The sequence below is a fragment of the Vitis riparia genome, chromosome 15, assembly GCF_004353265.1.
Source record: "Vitis riparia cultivar Riparia Gloire de Montpellier isolate 1030 chromosome 15, EGFV_Vit.rip_1.0, whole genome shotgun sequence".
Lineage (NCBI taxonomy): Eukaryota > Viridiplantae > Streptophyta > Magnoliopsida > Vitales > Vitaceae > Vitis > Vitis riparia.
This window is the reverse complement of record NC_048445.1, coordinates 20,260,391-20,285,911: the sequence shown is the minus strand read 5'-3', so window position 1 is coordinate 20,285,911 and position 25,521 is coordinate 20,260,391. Positions and strand designations below refer to the sequence as shown.

The 25,521-nt window shown below is 37.7% G+C and overlaps 3 protein-coding genes across 4 annotated transcripts in view; 1 reads left to right on the top strand and 2 right to left on the bottom strand.

Moving 5' to 3' along the window:
- LOC117932491 (solanesyl diphosphate synthase 3, chloroplastic/mitochondrial-like) overlaps positions 1 to 19,891 on the top strand; it is a 35,117-nt gene extending 15,226 nt beyond the window's left edge. Inside the window, exons 6-12 of the mRNA XM_034853761.1 lie at positions 2,231 to 2,317; positions 13,986 to 14,057; positions 14,551 to 14,636; positions 16,140 to 16,272; positions 17,026 to 17,115; positions 18,041 to 18,139; positions 19,308 to 19,891. Coding sequence (XP_034709652.1) covers positions 2,231 to 2,317; positions 13,986 to 14,057; positions 14,551 to 14,636; positions 16,140 to 16,272; positions 17,026 to 17,115; positions 18,041 to 18,139; positions 19,308 to 19,487 — 747 coding nt within the window. The 3' untranslated portion in view covers positions 19,488 to 19,891. The remainder of the gene's footprint in view (positions 1 to 2,230; positions 2,318 to 13,985; positions 14,058 to 14,550; positions 14,637 to 16,139; positions 16,273 to 17,025; positions 17,116 to 18,040; positions 18,140 to 19,307) is intronic.
- Positions 19,892 to 20,244: 353 nt separating this feature from the next.
- Positions 20,245 to 22,943, bottom strand: LOC117932457. 2 transcript variants are annotated; one of them, XM_034853713.1, is made up of 4 exons: positions 22,842 to 22,943; positions 22,471 to 22,553; positions 20,942 to 20,985; positions 20,245 to 20,824 (listed from the first exon to the last, which is right to left on the bottom strand). In XM_034853713.1, exons 1-4 carry the CDS (start codon positions 22,914 to 22,916, stop codon positions 20,568 to 20,570), a joined length of 459 nt encoding a protein of 152 aa, XP_034709604.1. In that variant the 5' UTR covers positions 22,917 to 22,943; the 3' UTR covers positions 20,245 to 20,567. The 2 variants fall into 2 exon arrangements, with proteins under 2 accessions (XP_034709604.1, XP_034709603.1); XM_034853712.1 differs by having other exon boundaries at positions 20,245 to 20,985.
- Positions 22,936 to 24,434, bottom strand: LOC117932062 (protein HOS4-like). Its single transcript, XM_034853104.1, has 5 exons — positions 24,431 to 24,434; positions 24,256 to 24,358; positions 24,081 to 24,135; positions 23,159 to 23,287; positions 22,936 to 23,059 (listed from the first exon to the last, which is right to left on the bottom strand). The coding sequence occupies exons 1-5, from the start codon at positions 24,431 to 24,433 to the stop codon at positions 22,936 to 22,938; spliced, it is 414 nt and encodes a 137-aa protein (XP_034708995.1). The 5' UTR covers position 24,434.
- Positions 24,435 to 25,521: the final 1,087 nt, after the last annotated feature.

Sequence of the window (25,521 nt, the reverse complement as noted above, 5' to 3'; positions counted from 1 at the left end):
TAAGTAGATCCTTTTTAACTTAAATTTCTTAGCTAGTGATGGAAGTGTTAAGTTGCTTCGTCTCCTAGGTTGTTTGGGGCCTAGTAAGGGGTTCCATGGGTGAGAGGAGAGATGATTAGGGGTTGAAGATGTTAGCTTGCTGATGACATTGGCCTTTTTTTCCTTCTTCCATGAAGTGTCCTGGGTCTTGGGATCCATCTCTTGATCTCAAACGCCGACTCCTTTGCTTTGATGTGGTTTTGGTGTTAAGTTCAATTTGAATTAAGTGAGATTATTTTATTGGGGGATGTGGAGAATTGGAACCTTGGGGACTATACTTGATTGTGAAGGAGGAAAACTCTATTTTACATGTCTCAGGTTTTCACTAGGGGGCAAATTATTCTTCTTTAATAAGTTTGGGGTGCAAAGTGTTGAGTTTTGAATGTGAGGGGGTAAAGTGTAAAATGCACCAAAGGTTGAGAGGGTAAAGTATTTTTTAATTAATAATATATCAATATTATTAGGAAAGAAATAAATAGTATGTATCAAAAAAATGTCCAAAGATCTCCAAATAATGTTCAATATGAGAGAGATTTTATATTTTTCTTGGTACCAAAATTTGGATGCAGTAATTTATTTATTTTTAAAACATATTAAATATTGGGATGAGATATGTTTTTCTTTTTTTTTTTCTTTCCTTCAAAAACCAAACATCAGTATGGTATAGGATATCTTGTTGGATACATGCCTAAAAAATCATATCTTATTGAATATGATGTCAAAAGATGTATTCTATTGTATCTAGTGACCAAACCTGGTCAATGTGAATTGTTTGTGTTTTCTCCTCTTGGCATTGTCTATCTTGTATCGGGTAATTCTGCCCCTGCTTCAGTGAAAGCTAGCTCCTAGCCCTGCTCCTCTATCATGGTTGGTCTTTTCAACATAATGTTCTTGGTGGCCTCCAGTATGGTAGGACAGTTGTCATGTTGCCAGTGATTGGTTCAGCTATGGAACCAGGCAGACATCATCACGCTGCAGACTCTTTTGGGAGTTAGATTACCAATAGCTTGGGGAGGAAAATGTCACTCCTGCAAAGCACTGACCTTATTTATCAGTTAACTTCTATTTATTTGTTTGCAACCCATAGGTTTCCTGCAGATTGTCATTGTTGGTTCTCTGGCCACCTTTGCTTCATTGGATTTGGTTTCAAAAGTAGGTTTTTCAACTATCAATCCTTTCAGATTATTCTCAACTTTTATGCAATTGTTAGGGTGTGTTTCAAGCTCATTGTTTGTCAGTGAATTCCTGTTTGTGTGGATGCAAAATTGACTTTGTGCACCGTCGGTGGTTGGTTGGAAGGAAAGGTCCTTGTGAGTTTGTCTTTCATCCTTTCATCCTTTCTCAGGTTGTCTATCTATTCCTGCCTTATTTTTTCATTTGGTTCCTAAACTTTCTGCCACCATTTTATCTGGGTCCTTTTAAATGGTGCTGCCAACCAGATTTCCATCTTTCTTAAGTCATCCCAGTTGAAGGTACTCATGAACTTGGAGATATTTGAGATAGATTTCATGAGAAATCTGGTGCCTCTTTAAGTTATTCTCATATTTAGATGTACTGATCTTTCTAAAGCGAACTGCATTTGTTCTCAACTTGTTTTTAACATGAAATGCTGATATGCATTTGCAATTTGGTTCACATGATCTGATTGTGATTTCATGATCCTAATTTTTGAATATTTTCCCCCTTTGTATTAAAGCTAAAACTGAGAAAGATGATTAAATGAGAACCTACCACCTTGGCACCTCCATTAATTTTGTTGGGACTTTTATGTCTCCTTGAGATCCCATGGGTCCTTTTTTGTTCTTCTGTTTCTTTAATATATAGTGCCATTATAGTTTACAAAAAAAAAGAAAAAAGTCCTTGATGCCTTATAATAAACTTCTGTTGTTTGATTGAGAATTATTTTAATGTTTCATAAAAATAGTTGAAAACAATAAATGCAGTCTATATCAATACCATTGTTGGCATATGAAGCATTTGTACATTTGGAATGGCCAAATTATAATAATTTAGTTTGTTACATAGTAGTGTTTGATTCAAAAGGTGCTCCATTTTTTGTGAGGAAAACTGGGAGTGGACTATCCGGTTGGCTTTTATCTAAAGCTGTGAATATTCAACTATAATGCGAACTTTTCTTCTTGAGGCACTTTGTTATTTCCTTCAAACTAAGTTGTTTGTTTCCCTATTTTAGGTGGCTAGCCTTCTTCATGATGATGTCTTGGATGATGCTGAAACGAGACGTGGTATTGGTTCATTAAATATTATGATGGGCAATAAGGTACTTGCATTTTCTTACTCTCTTGGAATAACTTATTTTCCTCCTTTCTTTTCTATGAATACATTTCCCCCCCCCCCCCCAAATATGCTTCTGCTTTTTAATAATTTTTTCTTATTTTGTCCACATAGACAATAAATTATGGGGTTAAACTTCTCATTTTATAAGTATGTAACACCTTGTGTCATAATGGCAGAATGATTATCCAATCCTTTTTCTGCTTTATTCAATCAAAACATATTGACTCATCCTAATCTGTAGGAAAATTCCTTGGTTCTTCAACTTCAGTGAAATTTCAGGAATGAATGCTTTCTTTGGAGGATAGGATTATGGTTGGAAACTAGGTTGATGTAGCACAACCCTAGGATGGTTGCCTACACTCAAGGGTAGGTGGGCTAGGGTTTTATTTTTAGGGTGTAAGGAGAGGAACAAAGAATTAATTTTATGGTAGAGAAAATTATAAGATAAGAAATAGAGAGAAAGAAGAAACAATGAAGAAAAGATGTAAAAACCTTAGAGTCTCACTAAGGCCTTCTAGGAGTCTCACCTAGAAGAAAATCAATGGATGCAACCTTGCAATGAAAGAAAATATAATATTATTCATATTAATTCATCTCTTTGATTTACATTGATTAGCCTATTTATAGGCTTCTCTGATAAATCCGAAGTCTACTAGGACTCTAATAACCTATTATGATTCTAATTCTAATTATAACATTCAAAGTCTACTAGGACTCTAATAACATATTATGACTCAAATTCTAATTATATTATAACTCAACTAGCTAATCCTAATTAGACTCCAACAAATATCAATCTCAATTCAATTCTAATTAATATTAATCCTATTTAAAGTTTACTTAGGTCTTCTCTTTCTTCCTTGAATAAACTTTAAAAGGCTTTCTCCCATCAATTCTCCCCGGCTTGAAAGAACTCGATTCCGACGAGTAAGATGCTTGATACAATTCATAGAGATCAGGGTTAAGCTTCTGAAAATCCGTTGTTTTTTTTTGATAAGTAAGTGAATTTCATTAAAGAAAAAGGGGGAAAAGAGACGCTAAAATAGCGACTCTAAGTATACAAAACCTATACACCCACCATCAAAGGCCAAAAGACAAAAAGCCTATTGCCACAGGCCTACTTAGAGCCCAACCAATCAATAAAGTTAGCTATAGTTAGAGGGCAATCGTCTATGAACAATTTAGCCTCAGCCCATAACGTAAGAATAAAAGATTGTTTCAATCTCTGAATTGACACCGACTCATCCTTGAAAGCCAATCGATTCCTCTCCTTCCAAACCGTCCAAAAAATATGAAGAGGAGCAGCTCTCCACACCTTCTTGCGATTTTTGCCCATGAAAAAACCATTCCAACTCAGAAGGTTCTCTTTAACTGAAAAGGGCAAAACCCAAGACACCCCAAATAAGGCAAAGAGAAGATCCCATAATGCCCTCGTCCTGGGACAATGAAGAAGGAGATGGTTTATGGTCTCCTCTTTCTCAAGACACATAAAACATCTATTCGCCAAGGCCTATCCTCTTTTTTGGACTAGATCCAATGTTAAAGCTTTGCCCCACGTGGCCTCCCATGCGAAGAAACTAATCTTGGGCTGCACATTCGCATTCCAAATAAAGCTTGAAGGAAACAAAGATGAACCACCCGCTTCAAGAGCTATATAAAGAGACTTGACCGAGAATTTACCGCTCTTGGTTTCAGTCCAAGATACCATATCCTCCACATCCTCAATAACTCTTTTACTCTGAATCCTCTCCATAAATCTTTCTGCCTCCTCAACCTCCCAGTCATTGAACGCTCTTAAAAAACAGGGGTTCCAACCCCCCCAACCCCCCTCAGCCAAGGGATCCCATATATTTGCCACCCACGCTTCCTTCTCAACCGTCAAAGCAAAAAGAGAGGGGAAGGTCATACATAGAGGAGACTCCCCACACCATCTATCCCTCCAGAAGCTCACCCTTCTTCCATTACCAACTGTGAAAGCCATCCTATCACTCACCAACTTCCAATCCGCCCTAATTCCTTTCCACAAACCCAAACCATGAGCCTCTCTCACTTCCCGCGAGCACCATCCCCCTCTAGCTTCTCCATACTTCCCTCTAATCACTTGATTCCACAAAGCCTCTCTCTCATTTGCGAAACGCCAATTCCATTTAGCAAGAAGAGTCTTGTTAAGGAGGGATAGGCTTTTGACCCCCAAGCCTCCTTTCGCCTTGCTTAAACACACTAACTCCCATCTTACTAAATGGGGCTTATGTTCCAGATTGCCCCCACCCCATAGGAAATCCCTTTGGATTTTCTCTAATCTTCGTCTAACTGAGCTTGGTAAGCACAACAATGACATTAGATAAATGGGTAAATTCGATAAAGTACTACGAATGAGAGTCGCCCTTCCTCCCTTGGACAAATATTGTCTCTTCCACATAGTTAACCTTCTTCGGAAGCGCTCTTCCACTCCATCCCAAACTGTGACTGACTTAAAAGGAGCACCCAGGGGCATCCCCAAATAGGTGGTTGGAAGACTACCCATACTACATCCAAACTCCTCAGCAAGATCATCCATACTGTCCACCCTCCCTACTGGAATTAATTCACTTTTTTCCAAATTTATCCTCAATCCTGAAACAGCCTCAAACCACATGAGAAGCCAACTGAGGTAAGTCAACTGATCTTGTGAAGGTTTACAGAACACCAGTGTATCATCAGCAAACAACAAGTGGGAAATTAGGACCCCTTCTTCACTTCGACCTTTAACCCTACAACCAGTTAAAAAATCTCCCTCTACTGCCCTTTTAATGAAAACACTAAAGACCTCCATAGCAATGACAAAGAGGTAGGGGGAAAGGGGATCGCCCTGCCTCAAACCCCTGGAGCTTTGAAAATAGCCCGTAGGGGTTCCATTGATCATCACTGAGAAACTTGCAGTGGATATGCACCACCGAATCCACCTAATCCATTTCTCCCCAAAGCCCATTTTCTTCATGATTGTGAGAATAAAATTCCAGTCCACTTTATCATACGCCTTCTCTATGTCCAATTTGCACAAAATGCCGCTCTCATTATTCTTCAGGGTCGAATCAATGGCTTCATTGGCTATCAACACTGCATCTAGGATTTGTCTACCTTCCACAAACGCCCCTTGAGCTTTGGAGACCACCTTTCCAACCACTTTTTTTAGCCTATTGGCTAATACCTTGGCCAGCCACTTGTACAAGCTTCCCACCAAGCTTATAGGCCTATAATCCCCTAAAGCTTCAGCCCCTGCTTTTTTTGGAATTAAGACCATAAATGTTGCATTTAGGCTTTTAACAAATTTGCCATTTTCGTGAAACTCCTTAAAGAAGCTCATCACATCAGCCTTCATGAAATCCCAAGCAAAAAGCCAAAAGGCCATAGAGAATCCATCTGGCCCCGGGGCTTTATCCCCATTACAGCCCACTAGGGCGTCAAACACCTCCTCTTCCATAAAAGGAGACTCCAATGCACTGACGTCCAAAGGCTCTAACATCTCAAACTGCAGCCCAGAAACAGAAGGTCTCCAATCCCCCGGGTTAGACAACAACGTCTTAAAAGCATTGGCGATCCCTTCCCTAATATCATTTTCCTCCGTGAGCCACACTCCGTTAATCTTAATTCTGTCCACATTATTCCTCCTCCTATGTGCGTTGGCCATTTTGTGGAAAAAACCAGTATTTCTATCTCCCTCTTTCAGCCACACTTCCCTGGATTTTTGCCTCCACGTGATTTCTTCAAGTAAGACCCATTTTTTATACTCTTCTTTCGCTTTGTTTCTGGCTTCCAGCTCTTCCAATGACAGCCTGCTGGTTTTCTCCTTTGCATCCCAATACTCCATCTGCTCCAGTGCCGTATTCTTTCTATATTCAACCCTTCCAAAACTGTTTCTGTTCCACTCCTTCAGCTTAGCCTTCATAAATTTTAATTTTTCAGCCAAGATAAAACTTGCAGATCCACTGAATCTGCCTTCCTCCCACCATTGCTTCAATAGATCCTTTACACCTTCTGCTTTCAATCACATATTCTCGAATCTAAACGGGATAGGGCCTCTTCTCATACCCCCACCATCCATAAGAATCGGGAAGTGATCGGACACGGGTCTTGGAAGGAGAAACTGCCTCGCATCTCCAAAATGGCTATCCCACTCCTCATTAACCAGAAAGCGATCCAACCTTGAACAAGACTGATTCCCCGCTCCTCCAGTCCATGTAAAAGGGCCCCCCACCATGGGCAGGTCCTTTAATTCCAGCTCTTCTTTCACTTCTGCGAACCTTCTCATAATTGAGTTCAATCTCCCTCCTCTGTTGCACTCTTCCGGTCTCAGTATGGCATTAAAGTCCCCTGCAACGCACCACGGCCCATTCCAAAGCCCCTTAATGGCCCCCAGCTCTTCCCAAAAACTCTCCCTCTCCCTCCTTAAAGTTGGCCCATAAACCCCTGTAAACATCCATATAAGACCATCCTCGCAACTCTTAAAAGTGCACGAAATAGAGAACAATCCTTTTTGCATGTCAACCAACTCCAGCATCCTGTTGTCCCATATCACCACTATTCCTCCGGCTGCACCCCTTGAGTCTATAGCTCCCCATTCAATGAACCTACCCACTCCTAAGCTCCGAACAATGCCCGTGGACATTTCCTGAATCTTGGTTTCCTGTAGGCAGACCAAGTCCACCCTATTTTTCCTAATCAATGCTTTGATCACCTTCCTTTTGTCACAATTATTAGCCCCTCTTACATTCCAGGTGAGCATTCGGAGCTTCATTTAGACCTACTCGTGCTTCCCCCTCCTTCACCTCCTCCTCCACCTCCAATATAGTTCACCGTCCATTCCAATTTTCTCAATTCTCTTTCGAATTTTGACGTCTCTAATTTTCTCCTCTTTGTGCCATCCAAATTACCTTTTTGAATCTTCCTCTCTTTCATTCTCTTAAGCAAGAACAATATTTCCCCTTCAAATCCCTCCGTCGGCATTCCTAGATAGCGGCTAAACTTAGCCAGACTACTAGACTGCCAACACAACTCCCCCTCTTTGCCCCTCTCATCCTTGTCCTCATGGGAGACTCTTCCCAAAGCCCCTACTGATAACTCCTCGATACTCCCAGCCTCTCTACCCACCATGTCCGAAACCTCAGCCTCCCTTCCGTCCGCCAAAATCATCCGTAGCGGGTCCATAACTGCTCCCCCTTCGTCATCTGAAGCTGTTCCCCGGTCGGAAGCCCTAGCCATGACGACACCTTTCCCATCCCACCCAGAAGGAGTAGAAAAGAGAGAGATATCCCATTTCCCCAGAGATAAGAAAGGAGAAGAGGTTTGATCGGAATACCTGGAGGCCTCCTCCAATAACGCCTCGTCAGTGATTTCTGAGTAATTGACGACCGGACGAGACGATCCTAGCTTGGACCCAAACAAATCCCCCTCCTGCTCTCCGCCACCACTGCGACGCCCATCGGGAGCCCTAACCCCTTTTGCAGTCTCCAAAATGGTTCTTCCCTCCCCCACCTGGCCTTTAAAAAGCTTCAAATTGGGCCGGCCCATTACCTCTGATTTTTAATCCCTTGGCCCTCCTCAGCGGGCTCTCTTACCCAGCCCGACTCACCTTGCCGGCCCAGTGGCATATATTCTCCAGGCCCAGAGAACAAACTCTTCCCCCCAGCTGAAGATCGGTCTCCTTTTGACCCTTCAGCCTCTGATACTGCTCCCGGCACAGTACCAGAGGGCTGAACTTTCGTGCTGCAGCTTCCTTCATCTGCTTTGTACGCCTCAGCCACTTTTGCAGGTTCCCCATACGTCTTTTCTCCCACCCTTTTGAATCCAGCGCGTGTATCTCCTTCTCCGTCATCCCTAACCTCCCGCTCCTTGCCCTTTTCTTTTCTAATGGCCGGAACCACTTCCGACAAGCCTGGTTTCACCTCCCACCATAGCTGGAGAGCATAACAAAAAAATCCCACTACTACTTGCATGGTACTCGGCCATTCTACACCTGCATATCTCACTAAAATTCTGGCCCACCTTAGTTCCTTAAGATTTGCAGTATTTACATCCACTTCAGCGAACCCCCCGCAACAGTCCCCTATCTTTCTGAAGGCTTCCTGACTCCAAAGATGCAACGACAATCCCATGACTCTTACCCAAACACTCTCGGCTCTTTCGCCATTTTGAGAACACCCCACTTTTGGGTCCCACCTGTCCAAATACAGAGTCGATTCCTTGAACCATCTGTTTCCTCTTAAAAGCACCTTGTCCGCCTCATCTTTATTCTCAAACTCGATCAGCAAGAGAGGGCCCCCTATCCTTGCAAACTTCAGACCTCCTTTAATATTCCAATAGGTTCTCCCCCAACTTTCAAGAGCATACATATCTGAATCCAACAGTGGAGTATGTCCCCATCTGCCAACCAGACATCGGTCCATTAACTTCCTCTCACTTGAGATGTCTTTCTCTCCCAACTGTAACCATAGTGTTTCCCCTACCTTTTTCTCTCTTGAATTCACCACATCGACATAGGATTTTTGGGCTTTTTCTTCAGATTCCCCTACTGTATTCCCTGTCCCATAGGAAACAGCATTTCCCCTAGACTCAACCCGAGACATAACCCCCAGGGAGCGAAGCTTTTCAGCCAACAGAACCCATCCTCCCAAAATTCCTTTCCCTTCTGGAAACACTAAACAATATCTCTTTGATTCCAGGTCAACCACGGAACACAATAAAAACCTGCCTGCCTCATTTGCTCTGCTTTCCAACTTAAACCTCCTTCCTCCATCTTCCCACCTTTTGACCAGACCCTGCACAACAACACCCCTACAGCAAGCCTCCACCCCTTCCAGCAAGCAGCACAAGCTGAGACTTCCAAACCTGACCCACGAAATAAAGCCTCTACTCCTTTCCACAATGATTCCCCTACATCTCTCCCCAATCACCTCTACAGAGATTTCAAAAGATTTTGAATCCACTGCAAACCAACATCTGCCTCCTCCCTTCATTTCACCTTCCAGGCATTTTTACATAACCAAATGCTTATCTAGCATCGACCATAGTCTACCTGAAAATCCGTTGTTGTAATCCATGTATTTTCAGAGTGGATACCGAAAATTTTTGGTGAAATGGCGAGGCAGAGTGTGGTTTGCCTCGCCATTTCACCAAAAATTTTCGGTATCCACGTTGTCGAGTAGACACAAGTTGATCATCAAGAACATCCTCGATCTCAGGACGTGGGCTAAGAGTAGGTGGTAATTGAAGATCCAACTCTTCACTTACATCGTTGTGATGGCCATGGTAGATATACAAATCTTCCACATTAAATATTGGACTAAAATGCAAGTTTGAAGGGAGCTCTAACAAATAAACATTCTCACCCAACCGCTTTAGTACCCGAAATGGACCCATTTTCTTAGCTTGAAGCTTTTGATATGTGCTCGGATGAAATCTTTCTGGTCATAGACGAATCATCACTGGATCACCTTCTTGAAACTGAATATATCTTCGATGTGCATCTGCTGCCTCTTTATAGTTCTCATTGCTGATTTTGATTTTTTCTCGTACCTTTTCATGTATATCTCGTATATGACATGCAAATGCATCACCATCTTGGCTAGTGCGGACAAAAGTAGGCAATGGTATAAGATTAACAGGTTGCTTAAGTTTCAACCCATATGCCACTTCAAAAGGTGAGTACCCAGTAGTACAATTAGTGAAGCTGTTGAAAGCAAATTCGGCTTGTGGTAAGACATTGTCCCAATTTCTCAACTAATCTCTCACAATGCATCTCAAAAGATTACCAAAGTTGCGATTGACAACTTCTGTTTGTCCATCAGTTTGAGGATGAAAAGAACTTGAAAACTTTAATTGAGTACCTAGTTTAGCCCACAAGGTTTTCCAAAAATGACTCATAAACTTGACATCGCGATCAGAAACAATTGATTGTGGTAATCCATGCAATCAAACTACTTCTTTAAAGAACAAGGCAGCAACATAAGAAGCATCCAAAGCCTTCTTACATGGGATAAAATGTGCCATTTTGGAAAATCTGTCAACCACAACAAATATAGAATCAAAGCCCCGTTGTGTCCTTGGTAATCCAAGTACAAAATCCATACTTAAGTCTTCCCAAGGTTTGGATGGAATTGGTAACGGTGTATATAACCCTGTATTTTGCTTTGAATCTTTTCCTACTTAACACTCTCGACATTGTTTGCTAACCTTCCAAACATCCTTCTTTAAACTAGGCCAAAAGAAACGATCTTCCACCAAAGCAATGGTCTTATCTTGACCAAAATGTCCACCCATTCCGCCTCCATGAAGTTCCCATATGACATGATCACGTAAGGAAGTCCTTGGTAAGCATAAACGATTTTTATAAAGCAAGTACCCTTCTAAAATCTGGAAATCAATACGTGTTGCTTTGGAACCACTCAAAAGAGAGGAATATCCAAAATCAGCATCATTGTCATAGCAATGCTTTAATTCTTCAAATCCAATTGTAGTGGTTGACATGTTTACTAAGTGAAGGGCCTTCCTACTAAGGGCATCAACTACTTTATTTTCAATTCCTGCACAATGTTTTAAATTAAAGGTAAACAGTTGAAGAAAACTACTCCATTTTGCATGTCGAGAGTTAAGCTTCTTTTGAGAATTAAGATATCACAAGGCTTCATGATCTGAATACAAAAAAAATTCCTTGTAACTGAGATAATGTTGTCAATGCTTAATTGCTTGCACCACCGCATAGAATTCAAGATCATATGTGGAGTATTTTTTCTTTACCCCATTGAGCTTCTCGCTAAAGAAAGCCATAGGATGTCCCTCTTGGCTAAGAACTGCTCCAATTCCCACATGGGAAGCATCACAGGCCACCTCAAATACTTTCTCAAAGTCTGGTAGACGTAGGATAGGAAGGTTCACCATCTTGGATTTGATTTCTTCAAATGCCTTGTTTGCCGCCTTAGTCCAAATAAATAAACCAGGTTTCATACATTCGGTAATTGGGGCCATAATAGAGCTGAAATTTCGAATAAATCGTCTATAAAATGTAGCCATTCCATGGAAGCTTCGCACCTCATGGATATTTGTTGGTACTGGCCAATCAACAATAGCTTTAATCTTCTCCGGATCTATTTCAACACCCTTAAAAGACACAACAAAGCCAAGAAATACAACACTAGGGCTCATGAAAGTACATTTTTTCAAATTAATGTAAAATTTTTTAGCCCTAAGAGTGCGCATTACTTGCTTCAAGTGTTCCTCATGATCTTCACAAGATTTACCATAGATAAGAATATCATCAAAATAGACAACAACAAACCATCCAATAAAAGGTTTCAATACCTGCATCATAACCCGCATGAAGGTACTTGGAGCATTGGTTAGTCCAAACGGCATGACTAACCACTCATACAATCCATCCTTCGTTTTGAAAGATTCATCCCTTGGTCTAATACATATTTGATAATATCCACTTCTTAGATCAATCTTTGAGAAGATTACTGATCCAACCATTTTATCTAGCATGTCATCAAGTCTTGGAATTGGAAATCGATACTTGATTGTGATTTTGTTGATTGCATGACTATCCACACACATCCGCCATGATCCATTCTTCTTTGGTGTTAGTAGGGTAGGAATTCCACAAGGACTTAGGCTTTCACGAATCAAGCCTCTAGTAAGTAATTCATCAACTTGCCTTTTCAATTCAACATGTTATGTTGGATTCATTCTGTAGGCTGGTAAATTTGGTAATGATGCATCGGGAATCAAATCAATGGCATGTTGTACGTCATGCATAGGAGGAAGTTGATTAAGTAACTCTGCAAGCCACAAGTCAGAAAAGTCATCAAGGAGTACGTTTGCTGGATATTCCTTATCTTGTTCTTTAAATTCTTCCATTTTCCGAGTCATTAAAGCAAAAATAACTTTAGTTTTCTTGCTCTCATTTTCAAATTGACACATAGTAAGTACCTTTTTTGGTTGTGCCTCCTCCTCTGACTTCTTAATTGGAGGGACTTCTTTCATTTGATTATGAACAATTTATTTATACAAAATTGTTTTCCCTTAAATAAGGTACCAAGTCCGTTGAAGAATATACAGAAGAATTCCATGAATTGAGCATTCGAAATCAAGTACGGGAAAGTAATGCTCGACTTGTAGCTTGCTACAAAGCTAGATTTCAAATGGAGATTCAACTTGAGATGATAGTTGTACGCACTTATACCGTAGATGATGTTTATCAACTAGCCCTCAAAATAGAAGAAGGCCTCAAATTTCGGGTTTCCAGGCGTCCAAGTTCACAAATTGGGAGCACTTTCTCCAACAAGACAACAAGCAAACCTTTAAGCACATCAAACTTCATAACTTCTAATCATGTGAATGGTGGGGGCAACACTCAACAAACTTCGAATGTGGCTCATAAGAATGGTAATAAGGGTAAAACTTCAATGAGTATTGGAGATAGAAAAGTAAACGTGACTCCTTTATGCTTTAAGTGTGGTGGGCATGGTCATTATGTTGTTGTATGCCCAACTAAAGGTTTACACTTTTGTGTTGAAGAACCAGAATCTGAATTGGAGAGTTACCCAAAGGAAAAAGACACCTACAATGAAGATGAAATTAGTGAAGAATGTGACTACTATGATGGTATGACCGAAGGGCATAGTCTTGTAGTACGACCTTTATTAGCTGTCCCAAAGGTAATAGAGAGAAAGAAGAAACAACGAAGAAAAAATGGAAAAACCTTAGAGTCTTACTAAGGCCTTCTAGGAGTCTCACCTAGAAGAAAATCAATGGAGTCTCACCATTGAGGGTTGCAACCTTGCAATGAAAGAAAATATAATATTATTCATCAATTCATCTCTTTGATTTACATTGATTAGCCTATTTATAGGCTTCTCTAAGAAATTCAAAGTCTACTAGGACTCTAATAACCTATTATGATTCTAATTCTTATTATAACATCCAAAGTCTACTAGGACTCTAATAACCTATCATGACTCAAATTCTAATTATATTATAATTCAACTAGCTAATCCTAATTAGACTCCAAAAAATATTAATCCTAATTTAATTCCAAGTAATATTAATCTTACTTTAATTACAACTAATACTAATTCCCTTTCTTGATATATATCTTGAAGATTCATCCTCATCATAGGTTCTCTTAAAGGAAATGCGAATCATGCTTGTTTTTATTTGTATTATTCATGCAATGTAATTGTAGCAAGGGGACAGGTCCTCAACTTCTTTAATCCAACCTAGTAAATTTCATGGTAAAAATATACTTTCAGTTTTTGCATTGCTGTATCTTTCTTTTAGATGGGTAGACAGGGTCTTTGTCAAGATTCAAGTTTATTGCTTTTAAGAATTGGATCATACATCCCTCAGAATTCTCGTTCTCTTTCTTGCATACCATGTTTATAGGACGACTTGGGTCATTATGACCATTCTGTTAATGATTACCATGTATCAAAGCTTACAAAAAATATGTAAAATTTTAGTTCCTTATTATGTATGAAAAACGGTAAAATCTCTGTCTGGTTGTTTCTGCCTTCTTTTGCCATATCTAGGTGAAACAAATTTGTGGTTTCTAGCCTAACATTGCCTTTCCCCGTCCTTTTTATAATAATTATTTCTCAAATTTTATTGTAACACAGGTAGCAGTGCTAGCAGGAGATTTTCTGCTTTCACGAGCCTGTGTGGCGCTTGCCTCTCTGAAAAACACAGAGGTACACATTTATTTTATTTTTTTTGTAAATGTTAAATTCAATTTAGCAATAATAAACATCCACACTTTTCTTCATCATTTCATGTCATCCCTTATATGGGAAGAATGTATTTCCCTAAACCTTCTCCATTGTCTCCCCAAATCAAAAAATGAATTACAGCCACCCATTCACCCAGGTAAAATGAATTGGTGAAAGAGAAACTGTAACATCCAACATTTTCCTTCATTAGTTTTTTCTGACCTTATAACTTTTCAGGGAATAGACATTGTGATTTAGCTTGAAAATGCTGGAGACATGGATTGCAATCATAGTTGTACTATAAAGAACTACCTCAAACTTTTTTCCATTTTGCTACTTTCTCTTGGTGTAGAATCTTAGATGGTTGGAAGCATCGAGTGTCTTTGTCCCATTTTATGTTCATTCATGACTAATTAGCAGTCTTATTTACTTTTTCTGTACTAATCTTCTCTGTATCATCACTGTGTATCTGTAGGTTGTATCATTATTAGCAACAGTTGTAGAGCATCTTGTTACAGGTGAGACCATGCAAATGACAAGTACATCTGAGCAACGTGTCAGGTATGCTGCTGTACATTTGGCCCTAGTATTATGTTATATTTCTTCTTGCCCTATATATTATTAGATTAAATATGTTAACTTTGTTTTTTTTTTTCTTTCTTTCTTTCCTTTTTCTCATAAATACACTTAGGAGACATTTGTTTTTTTTTTTGTCTTAAATCTAAATAGACCTTAATTTAACTTAAGTCTAAATAGTACTCAATAGTTTTAAGTATTAAGTTGTTTATTTTCTTTTTGATTTTTATTTATTTATTTATTTTATATGTAAGTCTTAAAGCAAGTTCCTTTAGGAGTTTAAGTCATTTTAAAAATTGTTTGTTTTTTAACTTACCACTTTTTCTATGACAATTTTGTCTTAATGTAAAATGTAAGGGTTTGTTTGGGAACTTCTTTAAAATAGTTTTTTAAAACAGTTCTCAGTGTTTTTTAGAATAAGAATTTATTTTGGATCTTGGAATGCTTTTAACTTGTTTCCTATGTTTTCAAATATTTCTTAAATTTGTAGTGTGTTCTTTTTAATCATTCTCCATATTTATACAATTATTTTTTAAACCAACCCTTAGAAAACAACTAAAACAATTAAAATGTGTTATCAAAAGACACTTTACTTTCAGAACAAGTTCTGAAAAAACATTTTTTCTATCAAAAAGAGAAAAACAAAAAAACTAGCTTAGAAAACAATTCCCAAAGAGGCTCTAAAATTTTCTTTTATTTTTATCTTAAATCTTAAAGCAACTTGCTTTAAGACTTAAGTTAAAAAAACAAACCAACCCTAAATCTTTTCTATTAATTTTAAAGATCAAGAGGGATGAGACATCCTTCCACAATATACAAATCTGATCAAAATAAAAGAAGAAACTCCTTAAAAGGAATCATACAAGTTGGAAAACTAAGGAAGGTTACAAAAATCTAGGAACGAACCATAAGAAACACCAGTTACAACTCAAAGAGGCAAAGAACAAAATAGTATGTTTTCAAACAACCATAAGGCATTCAGTGCCCTCACTTCTGAGTTCCCTTGTTCCTTGTGGAAACTGTCCCTTTGTTTTTCCACTCATCACTGTGTTAGTCAACTCTATCTTGGATATATAAAGTTGTCTACTTATGAATTAACTTCATCACAATGAATAAAAATAATAAAAATTTATGTCTGAGATTTAGTATTTAAGATAAAATACAAACAAATTTATAGAAAAAAAAAATTATTTACAAATAGAGCACGTGTTTAAAGCATTTTAGAGTATAAAACAAAACTGTATGTAAGAGGCATAGTTCACAACGATCCTGTTAAATTCTGACATATAGAGAATCAAATTATACCACTGTTACATGAATTAGAAGTAATTTTCACATGTGAACACATGGAGTTGTGTTTGTTTTGGATTATGGGATTATTTGTAGCATATTAAACATCCATTTTGATAGCTTATCAAGTCTTATTCCTGTGTTTGCACATTAAGTCCTTTCAGTAAATTATGTGAAAATAATTGTTTGTGATTGCAGCATGGAATATTATTTGCAGAAGACATACTACAAGACTGCATCTTTGATTTCAAACAGCTGCAAGGCTATTGCTCTTCTTGCAGGGCAAACTGCGGAAGTTTCAATGTTGGCCTTTGAGTATGGCAAGAATCTGGTTTGTAAATTCCTTAGCTTCATCTTCTTTCTATTATATGTTTGGAGTAAGCTTAGTGGAGTAATCTCTTTGAGTTCATGGGCCTTATCTCCTAATAGACAAATCTAGAGATTCTAGTTGACAAATTCATTTTCTCTCTCCTCAAAATGAAATGGTCTCTCACCTGACCCTACACCTATTAAACATGTAAATCAGAAGAAAAACTTTAATTTCTATAGGAACATCTAGAAATGGATTACTTAAATAAACTACAAATTGGTTTTATTGGGCTTTTTTCATGCTTTATTTGATCTGATAGGGTCATTCCATCAATTTGGGGTCTAGAAAGATGACAAATATACATATCAGTATCTTGGATACTTTTGAAATTACGCTTCTCAAAACAGCACTCTTCTCGCCAACTTATTTGTATAATATTGAGATATCTGAATATTTTAATTTAGTTTTTTGATGACAAGTGGCTGAATCTGGATCCATTTTGTCGATTGCTATTGTTGCTATTGCAATCTTGTTTCCAACTGCTGCACTGCCTATCACAGTGGAGGGACACTGATGTCTTTTTTTTGAAAAAGTTTACCGTTGTTTTATTTTGGCAAAATGACATCAGCACTGTCCCCCATGATTTGGCATGTAGTGACTTGGTGCAATTGCTATGATTTATTGTGGAGAAGATATTGGTGTTGTTTGCTGTGGTTTTCTTTCTTATGTCTCTTTCAATCTGATTGGTCTGGTGCTGCCCTTTTTTCTGGACAGGGATTGGCATTCCAATTAATAGATGACGTCCTTGATTTCACAGGCACATCAGCTTCCCTAGGGAAGGGTTCATTGTCTGACATCCGCCATGTAATCCTTCTTTCTTTGATGTATAATCTTAATGTAGAAAAGTTTTCTTGAGCTTGAAAAGTTCATTGAAGCAAAGATATAAATGTGGTAGACAGAAGTGTCAGGAAATCTGCTATTTTCCTCAAAATGTTTCTCCAATTGTCTTAAATTTAATGGAGGACATGACCCTAGAAGGAACTGAATGGCAGATAAAAAATTCATTTGGCTTGTCCTACTGGTGTCAGTTTAAGTCTTTGTTATTGTTATCTCTTCAGTGGCCTCATCTAATAGTTGCTATTTATTTTAAATTTTAATTGAACTGTTGCACCGTTTTTTTCTTGTGTTGTCTCATGCAATAGTTTCAATTCATTTCTAAATTCAATTTCAGTATTGCATTACTTTTCTTTCTTGAAACATATCCTTAAGTGTAGGCACTAACAATTTTACATTTGCTATATTTTGCCCTAGAAAGGTTAATCTGTTAGCACTAATATGGAATGTGGGAAAATGCTACTACTAACTTTTGCAAAGAAATAGGATAGTTTTTGATAATGAGGTCCTATCTCTTCAAAGGTTGAAAAATTCCTTCATTTGTAATCTCTTACTTTGGGCTAATGCTTCCATAGTTGAAGGTCCCTTTTCTTTGTTTAATTTTGTGGGCTGGTTGGGTTCTTGTTGAGGGCTGGTAAGGGTTTGTCTTTTTTGTTTCCGGTTTTTTGTAGGTGATGTTTGTATACTCCCTGTATACTTGGGTTGCCTTTCTTGCCCTTTTTTAATATATTTCTGTGCGTTTATCTATCAAAAAAAAAACTTTTGCAAAGCATGTGGGTACTATGCATCTTTATAGTGGGTTCCACTACGAACTTAATTTTAATTTTTGGCTGTATACTATTTAATGCGTATTATGTTGTAATTGTAAGTGGAGACAATTTTGATTATTTTGCAGGGAATAATAACAGCTCCAATATTGTTTGCTATAGAAGAGTTCCCTCAATTGGATGCTGTTGTCAAACGGGGCCTTGACAATCCTGCAGATATTGATCTTGTAAGTTTCTGAACCTTTCTTTTCTTTTTGCATGTGGTTGATGCTGCTCATACTGAAGCTACAAAAGGGAACTTATGAGGCTGTGATATTTTTCTTGTCTTCTTATTGTGTCTCTGTTTGGTGACAATGCTGGTATTTGAATTTTAGCTCTCAATTAAAGCATCTCCTTTTTCTATGTAATCCTCTTGTTAGCATACCATGTTCAAAACTTCTGCATAAGGTATTGTGATGCATCTAGTTTTTATCTTTCGATATTTCATCTTCAACTGGAGACATCTAAAAATTTCAGAGTACCAATTTTTTCAGTCAGTTTCAAAATTCTTGTACTTTGAGGTCAATATTCCACTGCAATTTTTATGATTTTAAAGGTTCTTCATATGTCCTCACAAATTCAAAATCCATGAGATGCCTATTCTCTTAACCTGACCAAGAATATCCTGGAAATGAACCTGTACATGGAATAAACTCTGAAGTGGCCTCTGATTCTTTCGTCTTGGATTTCAGTTTTCTTCTGCATATGAACTTTCTTCTGAAATTTGGATGTGATAAATCAAAAGCTATTCCTGTTTAAATCATCTTTTTTTTTAAGTTATTTTTTAGTTTTTACTTTTATTTCAAGTCTATGACTTTGTCTCCCTTTTATGCTGTCAACCAAAGTTTTCATCTTGTAACTCAGCAAACCAACTCCATTTACAATTCTCGCACTTCATTTACATTGAAAGGCTCTCTGATCTTGCCTTTCTGTGAGACAGTAAACATCAGATTCATACCATGTCAACATGTCAAAGAGTTGATAAAAATTCCATCATCTCAGCTTGTTTCATTTATATTTTTTGTGGTCTACTCATATTGGGATCAAGTCAGAGATCAGCAGATTGTACTGGGCTTCAATAGTTATAAACTGGGCTCCCACTAACCTGTGATCTTATGGAAGTCACTGTGTGTTCCGGAATGACTCTCTTATCCCTTTTTTCTTTTTTGGTTGAGTTTTTAACTTAATTTGAAAGTCAGGTTTGCTGGTTGCCAATTTTGTTGTTTCACCAGATTTTGAAGGAGATTTCTTATAAAATGTGTAGTGATGGAAGTATTGTTTTGTTGTTTAACAGATGACACCATTATCTCATCAAATAATAACTACTGAACACTAACCTACTTCTGGAAAACACAGGCTCTTGACTACCTTGGAAAGAGTCGTGGAATACAAAGAACGAGGGAGCTGGCCATGAAGCATGCCAACCTTGCTGCCGAGGCAATTGATTCTCTGCCTGAGAGTGGTGACGAAGATGTTTTAAGATCAAGGCGGGCACTCATAGATCTCACACACAGAGTCATTACAAGAACTAAATGAAGAACAAGAAGAGTAAAATATCAATTCCTATCATAATGAACCATCAAGCCATACGAAAGCATTTTGTTTTAAAATTTCAGCCAGCATTTTCTGTAAGGGACAATCTCCACTTACCTGATTTCATCAATATTCTTTTAGTTACTCCATTTTTTATCAGTTCAATAATTATTCCTAGAATAAAACTCCTTTACCTGTAAATTAAAGTCTCTGGAGTAATGGAGAGCTTAGTTGGTTGAGCTCTATAAATGTGATTTCAGGTTCTAGCTGGTTTAGCAAAGTGAAGTCTTAATACCGTATGAAAGAAAGAGTTGAGTGTGTTTTGTTATCTGCGTAGTCATTATGGGAAGACCAAAGCAAGAGGCATCTGAAAACAGTAGAATGTGGAATTGTATTCGTTTTTATAAGCATATAGATCCTCGGTATTCGTCGTGTCTATTTCTTTGATATTGCTGTTTGGGGTATTAGGGGATTTAAATGTGGGTTGTGGGTTGGTAAACCAGAGACCGTACACTTGTGGTCTTATCAGTTATCGCCGCTGGAGGAACAAAGCTCATTCTAAAGCTTGCCTGCCTATCGAAAGGAGATTGTAAAGGGCTCGTTTAGCTCATACATCTTCTAGTATTAGAATCCAAGCCCAAAAAAGGAACTTTGATGGTATGAAGTGATTATTTAAGATTTTTAAGTGTTTGTCAATCGCTTTCCTACCATTTTCCTTATTTCTATTTTCTTACCCCCAACATTTTGTGGGAACCAACATAGCCAAAATGTTTTCCTTCACCTAAATTAAAGTTTGTTATTAGCCACCGCTCTAAAGATTTGAAAATATTCCCATCCATGTTCATTTCACTTGGTGTGGAAACTACAACAAAACACTTCCAGACAAGAAGAAAAACACTTGTATCAAGAGGATAACCACGCCATATTTTTCACATCCATCTTCACTTAACTGAAAACCCCCTATCCTAAAGCCCACATCCCTTATCTTCTTTCGGCTACCTCCAACATTGCATATCTTCAACATATGTACAGACTTTCTCCTAACCTTGCTACCTTGGTACCTCATTTCTACGGCACCATTGGTCATGAATGCTTCCTCTCCCACTTCCCTTCGCGTCTACTTTCCCGTTCTTTACGCTCCATTATCTGCCTAGACTTGCTCCCTCTAGGCCTTTGGCTGGACCCAAACCCACCAGACAGACTGTCAAATGCTGACACCAGCTCTGGATCTCCAATGCTGCCAGTGTCACCAGAGTCCTTGCTTCCATCGAAGTTTTCTTCGTAGCTGCTTCCACCTTCATCTGGACGGTCACGGGGTTGTAGGATAGTTGGTGGCTGGCCTGAAAATGGACGAGATCCAGACAGAACAACGGTTGGCATGGCTCCCATGGATGAACCAGTGGCAGAAATTTCAGACTGCAAGTTGCCAGTATTTGATCTTAAGCTTCCTTCATTACCTAATCTTCCATTTTCCCTCTCCCGATACCTTTCTCTTGGCCGACTGCAAATACAAAATTGAACAAAATGTAGCCAATATCATAAACAGAAAATAGTTGATATGAATAAAAAAAAAATCACCCATAACCCACAAATCATGTTTAACAACAGAGATATTCTACAGTTTTATAGACGACAGCCTAAGAATGCCTTCGTGAGGCATTTACAATCATGTTATAAATTTATATTTGAATCATTAAAGAACAATCATATTCAGTGATATAGATGAAACGCAAACTGTAGTAGGTCTTAAAACCACAAGAATGTCAAGATAAAAGAGGAAATCAGACATATACCTAACTAGTAATTAGCAAAAAATCTAGAGAGGTAGAATCATGTTGGCTGTGAGTAGCCTTTTGATGATGACAGATAATTATTGCATTACGTTGAAGAAGAGAAGTGTTCCATTGAAATCTTCATCTACTGAAAGTTTTCTTACTCCTTTTTCCCTATTGCAATCTTTCCCCCTATTGACAAGACTTCCAAACAGGTTATACCATTATTTTTAATTTGAAAAATGGAAATTTCATTAAAATGAAAAAGTAGAAAGATGGATGGGAAATCCCTAGACAAACATGAAAATAATAAACAGAAAAACTGCAGCTATGTAATATATACACAATACAACCAATGCCTATGAAAAAATATACCGAGTAAGACCAAACTAAAACCCCATCACATATGAATCATGGAAGCTTCCTTATTTGCCACACTAACTATAAAAGCCTCTTCACCATTATGTTTTGGTGAATGGTATCCTTATGTAAAAATATGTTTCTGTTACTTCAAAAATTATTTACTGCAAAACCATTGCAAAGAAGTCTTATACCATCCCTTAAAAGTCCAGCAAAGTTGCTGAGACAATTTCACAGTGCTTGAAATTATTCTGGCATCTCTGCAAGTATTGACTGGCAATTGCTTACCTCATTGATGGAGCAAATTGAATGAAATCACAACTAATAAACTTACAACTGCTTGCAAGGTATCTCTACGACAATGCTTGTATTTTGATGAACCAATTCTCTAATTAAATATACCAACTATGTTATACTATAATGTTTTGTCCTAGAAAAGAGAGTTCTACCTTTTCCTCTTTTTGAAAAGCTTAACAAATCAGAATAAAAAACAAGTAAAGCCACCCTCTAATTGCCTCACAAGCAATCATCTCCCCAAGACAAAAGAGCAATGATGAGTTATTTTAATATCCCAAAATCCACCAAATTATGAATCATTCACATTGTGTAAATCCTGTAAAACTAGTTTCAGAAAGACAAGATCCATAGATCCAAGAATATAGCGTTTTATCAACACTCCACCTGATGGACAAGATCTGATTAAAAATGTTTGCAGGGTTCAATATTTATAATGGGTGTGATGAATTGTTCCCTCAGACTTTAGAAGATTAGTTCTTATAGATGAAGTCTTCCCTTGCTAAATTTTCTTTTTCAAAAAAGATAAGTGATCTTGATAAATAACATAAAATACATACCCACTATGAGCTGAGGAAGAAAATTCACGTCGTGATGGTCGGACTCCCAATTCTGCTTGCTCTAGTTCCCGCTGAAGTTCTCTCTGCATGAAAAACAGACATTTTCAATATAGTATTTATCATTCTAAGGACTATGAAAATTGATGTATTGGATTAAGGCACCTGTAACATGCAAAACTCAAGTACCCTTCCATTTATGCTCCACTTGGAGACAGTTATTTTCAGAGTATCTTTAGGGGGAAAAAGCAGGTAACCCAAGAACATAGTGGCCCAGTAGTCAAATCATGATCTGGCAAGAAAACATGGAAAAGTGTACTTTAAATGCCACATGTAATGATCTGACAGGAGAATCACCATGAGCATGGGCCTACCTGAGAGGCCATGCTTAGCCATATCAGCCAGTTATCAAATAGACACCATATCCAGTAAAACACGATAAAGCTCATGGTTTGTTTGAAGAATGTGTCATTGCCTGTGTTGCTTTTCCTTCTCCATATCAAGATTGTGGCGCAGGTCTCTGGTTTTTGCACGCTCAGCTTCCAGCAACCGCTGTCTCTCAATCTCCCTTTCTGCTTCAGTAGTCCTCTCTCTAATACACAGAAGACCAATTGTAGGACACAAAATGATTAATATCCATCACAAAATGATCACAAACTTAATACAAGATGACACTGGTCAGCAGGTAAACCTATCAAGTTCTTGCAAAAGTTCTGCTTCTCTTAAAGCTGCCTCTTCTAAGTATTTTTGACGAGCATGTCTCACAAGAAGTTTCTTTTGCCTGCGGGCTACTATTTCTTCTCTGAGTTTGGACTTCTCACTGAGAACAAGGGAAGATTATTTAAATAATAAAGAAAAAAAAAACAAAAACAAATAAACAAACAAAAGCCAAATAATTCAACTGATATAGTGTAAGATAAAACATTTTGGAACTCACACTAGTAAACCACAAAAGCTGAAACAGAAAGAAAGCTTCAGTGTCCATACATACTACCAAGTTTAGGAAATTTTGAAATGGTTTTGTTTCTGTATGCACAGGTCAAAAAAGAGTACAAGAAACACACTTTCAACTAGTTTTAATGCTCATATCCAACCATCTAAGTGCTTATAAAGTTACCTAAAATAGAATTACGAAAATTTATTCACTTGCATCATCGATCAACACCCCATGTGTACTTGGTTGTCTTAGGTTTATCTTTCACCTTCAACTCCCTTCTTTTTTGTATCCCGACAATCAACCAACTACTCATTTTAGATTCAGAATCAATAATTTTCATTTACAATAGTCTATGACTACACAATCATTTTGGCCTCTACCTTAAGTAATTTTCATTTAAAAGTGCATATATATTTGATTGAATTAAGAAGTTGATAGGCAATTATCTCATTCTGAATTGAAAATATGATTTTATCTTTAAGATGACACCATAATCAAAAGACAAATTTGTGAATAGAAACATGCTCTGATCAACCAAAGAAACTGGGGGAGATCAAGACACACACTAACTGTCAAATAAGAATTACTTATTGCAAAGTTGAACATGGTCAGTTGTTTGTGTGCAGCATATGTGAACTATAACTGTTAATTTTAGAATAGCAAAGATGGTACATACAAGGAACGGATGCAATCCTTTATTTGCTGGAGACGGTTACCATCCTTCGTAGAAGCTGGAGGACACCATACATAATAGAAACAAGGTGAAAATAAAGATAAAAAGAAATATTATGATAAGTTTGTTATTAACTCAATAAGATGATTCCAACAATGATAAGGGCAGAAAATAATACTGTCTAGACAAGGAAGCTGATGCTCCTTGGAATCTTTAGGTGACTCCTGTAGTGCATGTTCCTTCTGAAGAATGTCCATTTCTATTTCAGCCTCCTCCAATTCCTGTAACATATTTAGGTTAATCTAGGCAGTAAGGAAGAAACAAACAGCTCAGCAAATATCATCCCGGCTTACCATAATCTCTGGTCAATTTTCTTTGAGAATATATCGAAGTACGACTGAACTGAAGCTAGATTGGCAAGTACCTGTCACAAATCAATTGATAGATACTTCGTTAACAAAACTTTGCCAAAGGAAACAAGGTGACAACTCATCATCATGAATGAGATGAGAGTAGACGGTCACATGGCAACAGAAAACGAGTACAAATATAACTAACTGAAAAGTCACAAGTGATATAACCAAAGGATGGAAGTCCACTAGTTATAATTCTACTCTTCTTTCTCTATATTATTTCAAGAAATAAGACCAGAAGAAATCTAGTATAACACCATTGCTTTCTTCTATTTTCCAGAATAAAGCATAAATAATAAAAGAAAAGTTGGGACAAGTATTAGTTCCAGGATTCCATGACACTTGTCGGGAAACGATAGAATAGAGAGAAGGGAACTCCTAATGTCAAATACTTATCCTAGATGACTCATAGAAATCTCTGTGAATACATTGTTATTTAGCAAACTCTAGTATGGAAGTTAACCAACTGTTTGTGGAAACCTACACTCCAGTAAAACTGGTCTCTTGTTCAGGTGAAATTTGAAACCTCTGATAGAATCACTTCTAGCTCCTCTTTGAAATGCTAAGTAGAGCATATATCCTGATAGAATCACTTTGAACTCCCTTCATAATGCTAAAGTAGACACATATATCATATGGTGATTGATTTTCTAGATTTGATGGTGATAATAGAATCATAATATTTACAATAAAATTCTTCCCAGCAATTTGTACTTTAGGTTGCTCATGCTTGTAACATGTTCTCTTTTCTTGAACCATTGACATATAAGATGTGAATCAAATTGAGCTTCCCATACTTTGCACATATTGGGATGAAATGCTTACCCTTAATGAAGAACTACCGAATGTATGGGTCTAGAAATTCGAAGTTTGGCTCTGGTACCAAACTAACAAAAACAAGATAGGACAGAAAGAGATCAGAAATGGGAAAGAAAAGTTGTGACAATAAGATGAATTTAAGAAGGAAGATGACATTACAAATATGAAGAAAATGTAGCAAGGAATTTTTTTTAGGCACTACTTCCAGAGGC